At 36.2% G+C, this 11,235-nt stretch overlaps 1 protein-coding gene across 2 annotated transcripts; it reads right to left on the bottom strand.

Annotated features, from left to right (window-relative positions):
* Positions 1-2,205: 2,205 nt before the first annotated feature.
* Positions 2,206-6,780, bottom strand: LOC104089850 (uncharacterized). Of its 2 annotated transcripts, none has more exons than XM_009594851.3 (4): positions 6,525-6,780; positions 5,906-6,040; positions 5,612-5,813; positions 2,206-2,560 (listed from the first exon to the last, which is right to left on the bottom strand). In XM_009594851.3, exons 1-4 carry the CDS (start codon positions 6,702-6,704, stop codon positions 2,511-2,513), a joined length of 567 nt encoding a protein of 188 aa, XP_009593146.1. In that variant the 5' UTR covers positions 6,705-6,780; the 3' UTR covers positions 2,206-2,510. The 2 variants fall into 2 exon arrangements, with proteins under 2 accessions (XP_009593146.1, XP_018624198.1); XM_018768682.3 differs by having other exon boundaries at positions 5,906-6,002; positions 6,525-6,665.
* Positions 6,781-11,235: the final 4,455 nt, after the last annotated feature.

Below are 11,235 nucleotides of genomic sequence, written 5' to 3'. Positions count from 1 at the left end.
AGAATCATACATGGAAATTGGCCAATCTCCCGAAGGAAAGAAAGCAATTGGGTGCAAATGAGTATTTGCAAAGAAAGAAGGATTTCCTAACCAAGAAGATGTTCGCTACAAAGCAAGATTGGTGGCCAAAGGATATGCTCAAAAGGAGGGAATTGATTACAATGAAATATTTTCTCCAGTTGTAAAACATTCCTCCATTAGAATTATGTTGGCTTTGGTAGCACAATTGGATTTGGAACTAGTTCAGATGGATGTAAAAACTGTTTTTACATCGAAACTTGGAGGAGGAAATCTACATGACTCAGCCAGAAGGATTCAAAGTTGCTGGAAAAGAAAATATGATATGCAAACTTGAAAAATCATTGTACGGATTGAAACAATCTTCTAGACAATGGTACAAGCGATTTGACAAGTTTATGTTGCGGCAAGGGTACAAGAGAAGCAAATACGATCATTGTGTGTATTTGCGCAAACTTAATGATGGTTCCTTTGTATATCTTCTCCTATATGTTGATGATATGTTGATAACTTCCAAGAATTCGGAAGAAATTGATAAGTTGAAGATTCAACTGAAGGAGGAGTTCGAGATGAAGGATCTGGGTGAGGCAAAGAAAATTCTTGGCATGGAGATAATAAGAGATAGACGTTCAAAGAAACTCTGTTTATCTCAGAAAGAATATTTGAAGAGAGTACTACAGCGTTTTGGCATAGATAAGAAGACTAAGCCAATTAGTACGCCACTTGCTCCTCATTTTAAGCTAAGTACTACTATGTCGCCAAAGGATGAAACTGAACAGAAGTATATGTCAAGGGTACCATACGCAAATGTTGTTGGTAGCTTGATGTATGCAATGGTTTGTACGAGACCTGACATTTCACAAGCCGTTAGAGTTATTAGCAGATATATGCATAATCCAGGAAAGGAGTATTGGCAAACTGTGAAGTGGATTCTACGGTATATTCATAGTACTGTAGATGTTGGGTTAGTTTTTGAGCAGGAAGGCAATCGGTCTGTAGTTGGATATTGTGACTCAGATTTTGCGGGTGATCTGGACAAACGAAGGTCAACTACTGGTTATGTGTTTACTTTTGCAAAGGCACTAGTTAGTTGGAAGTCTACTTTGCAGTCAACAGTTGCTTTGTCTACAACAGAGGCAGAGTACATGGCTATTACAGAGGTTGTGAAGGAGGCAATTTGGCTTCAAGGGTTGCTAAAGGAGCTTGGTATTGAACACAAAAATATTACAATTTTTTGTGATAGTCAAAGTGCTATTCAATTAGCGAAGAACCAAGTTTATCATGCAAGGACGAAGCACATTGATGTTCGGTATCATTTCGTACGAGAAATCATAGAAGAAGGTGGAGTCACGGTGAAGAAAATTCATACTACGGAGAACCCTGCTGATATGCTGACAAAAGTGGTGACTGCGGTCAAGTTTCAACATTGTTTGGATTTGATCAACATTGTTGAACACTAAAGATTGAAGATGAAGACACAACCAAAATTTGTTATTGAGAGAAAATTGAAGATGTGGAATTTTGCCAAGGTGGAGATTTGTTGAAATTGGCAAAAGTACCACATCGGTGGATGACAATTTTGAATGAGAATTTCACCCTATAAAAGGAGGCCTAATGTTTAGGATTTAAATACACCTCTCATTTGCCTTTTATCTTCTTAAGGCATTTGTATCTTCTCTCTTTAGTATTATTTCACTTGTAATTTTGGAGTGGAATAAAATATTGATTGTGTCCGAGGAAGTAGGCAAAATTGGCCGAACCTCGTAAATTCTGGTGTTCTTTTATTGTTGTCTTATTGTCTTGTTTATTATTTAGTGGTTGTCATAATTTTTGGTATAGTAGTTGTGACTCATTCACACTATATACATTTGGCTTCCGCAACAATTGGTATCAGAGCCAAGGTACTGTCTAAGTATGCTCTGTGGTTGCAGCATAGTCTGATCTTCCACATCAGAAAAGATCTATCTTGGTAACTGAGTAATAATGTCATTATCCTATTCTACAGAGATAAGATTCAGTAATCATGATTAGAATACAATTTATAGACATCTCCCTGAAGTAGGCCACTATTTTCGTTTAGCTACTTCAACTGAGCCTTGTACCTTTAGACACCCCAACCTCACTCAATATGTGTCTAATAAACAACTTGGAGCAGTATAGTATAGGCCAATTTTAGAGAGCCAAAAATTAACCAAAATAGTGCACTACCATAGATCAAAGCGAAACAACCAACCAGCTACAGAGGATTTCTCAACACCAAGTTACTCTAATAAAGCTTCCTCCTCAAACATAACCAGAATCATAACATCGGAGCACATTTTTCTGTCTTACTAATAGAACACAGATAACCCTATGTTCTTAAAGACATAACTACGAGTGTAGAAGACAAATCACAACACTTTTTTTCATGTCTTAGTAATAACACAACTAAATGACACTACATTCTCAATAATAATTAAGATAATAGATAAGAGTTTAAAGAGATGACTAGTTCACTGCGTAGCTTTCACATCAACATTGGAATCAGGAGGTCGCTCGCCACCTGCCAAAAATAAAATGATAATTGCAGCTAAGAAAAGCAGAGCAGGGCAGACCCAAAATAAATTTAAAGCATCAATTTTCTCATCATTTGTCTGTATATAAAACAATTTGGAAGTTCCAACCTGCACAAAGCAAACACCTTGAAGGCTTGACCAGAAAATGCAGACCTTGCGATCGAGATAGACAAGTTGCAACGACAAGGGAGTTGAATGTTTTAGGTATAACATTATTTCTATGTGAAACAAGACTTATGTCCTACTAAAGAATTTTCCAAAGGAACCTAACTATGAGAAAACAGACTTTTGGTTATGACCCCCGAAGTCGCCACAAAATCAAGGGTATTTCGTGGCGATATATAGTTGCATGACAAGGAAAGATTTTAGACCTGAAAAGTCGCCACGTGTAATCGAGACTATAGGCTAAATTTTTGTCCACTGAAAATGAAATATTAGGCATGGAAAATTTTCGTGGTGACCTGCTGAAAGCCACCACAGATAGGCATTTGGGGCGACCTAGTCCCTTCGTTTGGTCCTTGTTTCCAGTTAAGCTGGAATCTTTTCACTAATGCAAGAAGCTCTTGCAATGAATCATGTACTCTTTGAGTAATTTATAAATCAGATTCCCTAGGTAAGAAAACAGTTTCGTGAGAATCTGAATGAGTAATCATTTCTTGGTAGAAAAGAAAAATTGAGATGGGAAAAGAAAAGTTACACATTCTCTGAGTTCTACTCTTGAATGAATTATTTTTTTTCTTCAGTACCAAAAGATCCTTGCCATCATCAAGAAGGAAAAAAAAAAGTGGAGATCTTTCATTTGGTTCTAGGAGGGTATAATCATGATGAAAATGAAAAAATGGATTATGGCAAGGAAAAGCTCAAACTCGTAATAAAATGAGAAATTTTTGACAAAAGACAAATAGAAATACACATTTATAGCAAAGAGAGAGGGAAACGTTATGAGGAAATTAAAAAAAAAAAGGCAGCCCGATGCACAAAGTATCTCGCATTCACGTAGGATCCGGTGAAAAGCCGTATCCCAAGGGGTGTGATGTAGACAGCCTATTCACGGAGGATCCGGTGAAAAGCCGTATTCCCGGGGGTGTGATGTAGACAGCCTACCCTGATGCAAGCATAAGTTGCTGCTTCCACACTCGAACCCGTGACGTACAGGTCACACAAAGGCAACTTCACCGTTGCTCCAAGGCTCCCCTTTAATTTATGAGGAGACAGTGTTCCTAAAAATTGTTATTCATGGGAGACTTGTAATGTTTCTAGCTGAACAACATCAAAACTGCAGCTAAAAGTGATTTTCTAATTCATTTCTTAACACAACAAAGAATGACAAAACAAAGAATAACACATATCACAACAGCATTGATCAATGCAATCATGTGAATTCTCTCATAAATAAGAATATTCACAAGGGCACTTATAGTTATGGTAAAGTGAAAAAATGAAGATACAATTTCTAAGTACTAAATTCCCAGATCAATTTGACCATAATACGAAGAAAGAGGCCAAGTCTAAGTCTATAAGATCCTCGAAAGCTTTGTGGTTCTCTTTTTGTGTACATACAATTAAAATGTATTATGAAGTTTCTCTATAATGATAATGTACTATGAAGTGTTGTGTACTCTATATCATGACTTTTATCAACGAAAAGTTCATAAAAGACTTACTGAGAAATGTCTGCAAATCGGTGATGGTCGCTGGTATATTGTTGGGCAAACTAATAGGAACTTACAGTTGATATAAATTAATTAAAATGAAATTGGTATTTGGGGCAACCCGCAGTCGCCACCAAATGTATGCTACAATAAACCAATAAATACCGGTGACCACATAGGATCGCCGCTACACAGGTTTATTTGTGGCGACTAGGGCTGCCACTGAAAAGGAATGTTTTTTTTTTTGTGGCGACTGATGTCGCAGCTAATATACACTATTACACAAGTCGCCACTAATAGCTACTCAACTGCAAAGTCGCCACTAAAGGTCATTTGAGGCAAGTTTTGAGCTTCAGTAATGACTTAGTTGGCACAAAAGCCCTCATTTCTTGTAGTGCAATTAGACGAGGTAAGGTCAGAGACAGCTAAAAGAGCCATCAACAGTCCAAGACATCACACTCAGCTGCACCCACGACTTTTATGCACATGGACATGAATTTTCAAGAATCTCAAGTCTCCATAGCAAAAGAAGGCTATGCATTAGATTTCGAAATTGTGAAAGAGACCAAAGACTTCAAATGCCTTTGTGAGTTCCGATACAGACCAAACAAATATATCCACCAAGCCAGATCAAACCACGAGTATCAAAATAGTCCAAAATGCCACTTGCTTGGGAAGCCATTTTGATAGAAAGATATTACACAAAGATGATTTCACTTAAGTTGGTCTTTGATGAGCTAAAACATCATGGAGATGTTACTTATTTGATGTTAAACTTATCGCCAATTGGACTACTGAAACTTTTTTTGGTGACCCAGAAACTCGCGTGGCCGCCAACCCTTACCCGCATCCTATAAAGGAAGCGAAGCTCTTAAAAGTGAATAAGATAACATCCTTGCTGCTAAATAACTAAAGATCAGAATGCATCTATTTTCATTCCTTCTCTCATTTAACAATATGGAAAGAATGCATGATGTTGGTTGGGTCTGACAACGAAGATTTGAGCAGTTATCCTTTTGGTGCACTGGATGTTGCCGGCAAGCACACACAATAATAGCAACATAATTTTTACAATATTGGCAATAAATTTTTACAACATAATTTTTACAATATGGGTAGCGATACGACGGACCTCAGGAATTGAGGCATAGTTGTTGTAATTTGGTGTGTAGCAAAATGCACATGCATAAATCAATGGGTAGTAACATACACCACCCCCCCCCCCAAAAAAAACACACGCTGGTCAATGCAAGAAAAAAACCGCACAAGGGACAAGGTAATCCTAAGAGGGCACAAATATTAGAAGTTTATACATATTTAGCGTAATCACGTTGCATATATATGATTGTAAGTAACAAGGGAGAAGATGCATATTAAAAGGTTTACCTTCACCACTGGATTGATTCTTAAGCCTGCAAAATATAATTTCTTTGTCTCCATCAATTCCCCACCATGCCAATGTTTGAAAGGTCTTTACAGCATCAGAAGCAGCATCAGCATCCCTGGCTTGAAAGGTGATACGACACCAAAACCCAGCAGCAAGTGATGTGTTCACAGTCAAATTTTTGACAAATTCGTACCGTTTATTCTAACAAATAGAAGAAAGCCAAATTAAAAGGGGCAGACAAAATAACATTTTTCTCCAAGGATAAGGCAATTATATAAGAAGTTTTTACTTACATTCTGTGAATTGAAATCGTCAATAGCCATGTGAGACAGCTCGGTATATCTTGGGATGTTCTCGAAACCCCATTGTGGATTAATTGGAGCCACAACACTAACCCCCAATGGCAAATCCAAATTGATATCAAAACCCTATTTTGCATAATACATGCACAAAAAGGACAAATAAAAAAAACAAGTAGAAAAAGCACACACCCAATGGTGTGGTTTAGTAGTCAATGAAGTAGAATGAGAATTATGAGGTCTCGGTTTCAATAAGTCTAGCGGATTAGACTAAACCGACACCTAATAGGGTAATAAATTTAGTCTTGGCATTAATTGTTAGCTCTACTGTTTAGAGACAGTCAAGGAATCAAAATTTGCTTGAAGAGACTCTTTTTTTTGGTACAAATATCAGACATTTAGCGATATGCTTGGCGAAAAATACTAGGTGATTTCTTACCATCAAACGAAATCATACGAATAAGTAGGAAAGGTTATCTACGGGCTCAAACTAACTAGTAGCTTTAATCCAAATGTTGTATTTGTATTAAGAAATTCATGAAATAAAAAAAAAAAAAAAATCAATAATTATCCTAGAATTTAGAGGTCATAAGTATGAAAGGAGGGTACGCACCTCGCTCTCATCCACCTGCCGATTATATTCCTCCCGAAGTTTCCGGGACATACTGCGACAGTCGACATACATACCATAATCGTGATCAGAATCAGAATCAGCGACATTTGAAACTATTCCATTACTACTCTCCTCTTCCAACTTTTTTTTCCCTCGGCCATCATTCTCTGGAGGTGCCATCTGCAATCGGAATCGGAAGCTGCTGAAAATGTGAGAGAGATATTCTTCTTAACCCTATCTTTCCCAAATTTTATAACGTTGAGATTTCCCATATATTTCGATGGCAAATTTATGTTGAGTTAAAAGAAAAATAGAAACATGTCATAATATTTGTTGTATGGTTATAAGATATTTAAAATTTGTGATTCTATAACAACAAACAACAAGATGAGCATGGACCCAACGCTTAATTACAAAAATAAATTTCTTAATTGCATTGCTTTAATTATTTTGTAAAGATCATTCATGTTAATTTAAATAATATATTTAAAGATGAAAATTTAATATGCATCTTTGTTCAATAAAAATCATTGTGTTTCCAAGTTAACCATCTCATTTTAACTTAATTTATTGGCAGATCACGGGTATACTTTCCGATTCAACTAAAATCTACTTTATATTTAAGGTGTCACTACTAATACATCACTATATCCTAAAAATATATACATATAAACATAAGATTTTTGATGTACTTTATAGGTGACAGTAACCCCTTTTAGTATAGCATAGTTTGCCTCCGTTTGTTGAATTTAACATCAACTAAAAAGAAATAAAAAAGTTACCAGTATTTATCAACTTGCTTTTTTTTTTGTGTGTGTGTGTCTTTTGTGTATTGTTTTTCCTCATATTCTTATTTAAATTTTACAATAAATCTTGTTTTAGCGTAATAATAAGTGGGCTTATTTGTAGCACAAAAATTCATAGGCAACACATTTTGGTAATTTTTAGCGCGTTAAATTTAAAAATACGAAGTCCCTTGATTTATTTAAATCTCGTCAACTTGTGATTAATCAAAGTGTTTGCATTTTTCGTTGTTGATAATTCGTTAGTTAATAGTATTAAAATAAGATGAGATATCTTTTTTTAACATACGAAAAAATATGTGTTACATTAGAAGTGAACCCGAAAATATAGAAACAAATATTTCTAAAAGAGTACTAATTTTACTCTTTCTTTTTATAAAATTTTTTCGTTAAGTGCTTGAATTATAGATAGTTATTTGAGCAATTCCACCTTGAAATATTTACCTGACATTCAAAATAAATATGAAGATTCAAATGATTAAGATTTTATAGTTTGAACACTAATACTGTAAGTTTTAATTTTAGTATGTGTCATTTCCTAATTAGTTGACCCTCTTCATGTTATATATATGAAAAAAATAATAAATTTACTATTAATATTATAAATTAAGACGGAGCAGGTTTTTCTAAATGAGAATAACTTAATTAATAACTAATAGAAGAAACCCAGTGTTGTTATGAAAATAATTATAATGTGGATGTTCATTTATTACTCTGCTATAGATAATCTTCATGAAGAAGATTATTTATTTGGTACTCTATTGAAGTTTATCTACAAGCAACTCACTGTAACGACCCGGTCGATCGTTTTGAGAACTTAAGTCTCGTTCGGCGGCATAAGGCCCTGAGCAGCTTCATATTATATGTATTGACCTGCATGCGTGGTTGAATTCAGTTATCGGATGATTTAGAGTGATTTGGGACAATTAGTCCATGAGATGGAAGCTTAAGTCTTAGGATTTTGACCGTAGTAGGAACTATGCGAAGACGACTCCGGAATGGAGTTTCGTCGGTTCCATTAGCTCTGTGGGGTGATTTTGGACTAATGAGCGTGTACGGACTGTAAATCCGAGGTCTGTAGCTGATTTAGGCTTGAAATGGCGAAAGTCGAATTTTTAGAGATTTGGACCGGAAGTGGACTTTTTGATATCGGGGTCGAAAAGTGATTCCGAGAGTTGGAACAACTCCGTTATGTTATTTGGGATTTGCCTGCAAAATTTGACGTCATTCCGGGTTGATTTGATAGGTATCGACACGGTTTTTAGAAGTTGAAAGATTTGAAATTTATAAGTTTGATTCTTGGTGCTATTCGTTGTTTCGACATTGATTTATGTGATTTGAGACCTCGAGCGGGTCCGAGTTAGGGTATAGAACTTGTTGGTATGTTTAGACGAGGTCCCAAGGGCCTCGGGTGAGTTTCGGATGCGCAACGGGTCTTTTCCCCTATTTTTGAACTGATGTTATCTGTCATCTTGTTTCCTTCATCGCATTCACGTAGTGTTATTTTGGAGGGTAAAATAATACCTCTTCGCATTCGCAGTCACCCTATTGCGTTCGCAAAGTTCTGCCACCCCCTTCTTCGCGTTCGCATTCCCTATCTCGCGTTCGCGAAGTGCAAACCAGGCCCTGGTGATCATTTTCCTCCTCGGGTTCGCATGTCACTTACGCGTTTAGTTATTCCATTACACTCTTCGCGTTCGTGTACTACTTCATGCGTTCGCGAAGAGCAGTCATTGGGCCATCATATTTTTCCTCTTCGCGTTCGCGAACGTGTTGTCGCGTTCGCGAAGAACATCTGCGCCGATTTGTTTTTCTTCTTCGCGAATGCATCCCTTTCTCCGCGTTCGCGATGCACAAAAACCCTAGGCAGAATATAAAGTCCTCTATTCTGAGGGTTTGCCATTTTTACCATTTTTTGAGTTCTAGAGCTCGTTTTTTAGCGTTTCCTTGTAGAGTTTTCATGCAAATCGATTGGGTAAGTGTTCTTCACCTAGAATTTATTTATTTCCATGATTCTATCTTTATTTTTATCATTTAATTTGTATTTTGAGTTGAGAAAAATTGTGGTTTTTGAAAAAAAAAATCAAAATAAAAAATCACGATTTGAGGGACGAAATGGTATCGGAATTTGATGATTTTTGTATGGTTAGACTCGTGAGTGAATGAGTGTTCGTATTTTGTTTTACCCGATTCCGAGACGTGGGCCCGGGTCGACCTTTAGGGAGGATTTCAGGATTTTTATTAAAGTATTAATTTTATTAATTAGATGAGTCTATTATGGTTGTATTCATGTTATGCAATTGTGTTTGGCTAGATTTGGGATATTCGGAGTCGGATAATTGAAAAAAAGGAATTCTTACAGACTAGTTGAGCTTGGGTTGAGATAAGTATCCTGCCTAACCTTGTGTGGGGGATTTTTCCCTTAGGATTGAGTCTTCTATGTTGATTGTAGTCCATGCACGCTAGGTGACGAGTGCGTGCTCGGACTTATTTGTAAAAAGTTGGCCTCTTAGGATTCTTAGGTCTTTATACTCACTGGGTATGAGGTTGTTCTTGATATGAATAAGTTCCTATTTACTAGTTTCACCTCTACATGCTTTAATTATAATTAATTACTTTCAGGATTCACTCTTATTGCCTATTTGACTCTTATTTGACTTAACTGAAGATTTTACCTCCTCTATTGTCATGCTATCTTTTCATAACTGCTTATCTTTATTTGAAATTATTATTATATCATCTTATAATTTGTTCAGTCTTAATTTGGGTTATGATTATCTTTTCGCTGCTTATCCTTAATTAAATTGTTGAAAATCCTTAGTAATTTCTCAACCTTAAAAGAAGTTTTAGATATCCTATATCTTAGTCGACTTGTTTTATTTGGAATTATTTGAATCGTATTAGTTTCCGTTTTGTTGAAATGTATATTGGGGGATCGTTGATACATATTAATTTTCCTTTGTTGAGTTGTTCTCTTTACGCCTAGCATTCTTTACTGTGGTTATTCATTGTGATTTGGTCCCACATTTTTTCCTGTGAATTAAAAGTTCTTGAGTTGATTTACTTGTCGTACTTTGTATCATTGCCATTGTTGTTGTTGTATTTGTTATGGTGATGCACGAGATTTCTGTCGTACGGTTGTTATTATTGTGATGCACGAGGTTTCTGCTGTGCAGTTGTTGTTATGGGGTTGCACGAGGTTTCTGCCGTGCTATTGTTACTATTGATGTTTGCACATGCGGCGTGACAAGGTGGGATATATATATATATATATATATATATATATATATATATATATATATATATATATATATATATATATATATATATATATATGTTGCGCATGTGGCGAGACAGGGTGGGAACATTATTATGCACGTGTGGCGATACAAGGCGAGCATTAATGTTACTATTGCACACGTGGCGAGACAAGATGGACTGTGTCAGGGATTGATTTGTGATGATTTATGGCCTGGGGGAATTCTTGTTGATGATATTTGTGTAGTAGTATACATACCTGTGTGAGCTTTATCTTGTGAAAGCTGTGAGAAAATATTCTACGTGTTGTCCGTTCTTCTTCTTCCTTATGCTTATTTGCTGGTATGGACTATGTTAGGACACTTGCACCAGCATACAAATAGTTAAGCACTCTTACCGGATAAAAGGTGTTCTTGATATTATTGAGCATAGATGCTCACCCGTGTTTACTTTCCTTCTATGTGAGAATGGCTCTATTGGCACGTGAGTCGTCAGTGTGGTTATGAGGTGTTATGAGGGCAAAGGATGCCAAGTGTTAGGGTTCAGGTATTGAGACCCGTGAGTTGTAAATTGTCCGAGGTTCGGTACCTCGTGGAGTTGTTGACTAAAACCTTATGTAAAAGCAGTTGTAATTACTAAGTTATTTCTTG

The sequence above is a fragment of the Nicotiana tomentosiformis genome, chromosome 12 (genome assembly GCF_000390325.3).
Source record: "Nicotiana tomentosiformis chromosome 12, ASM39032v3, whole genome shotgun sequence".
NCBI classification, from domain to species: domain Eukaryota; kingdom Viridiplantae; phylum Streptophyta; class Magnoliopsida; order Solanales; family Solanaceae; genus Nicotiana; species Nicotiana tomentosiformis.
Note: the sequence above shows the minus strand (reverse complement) of the source record. Positions and strands in the feature narration are given on the sequence as shown.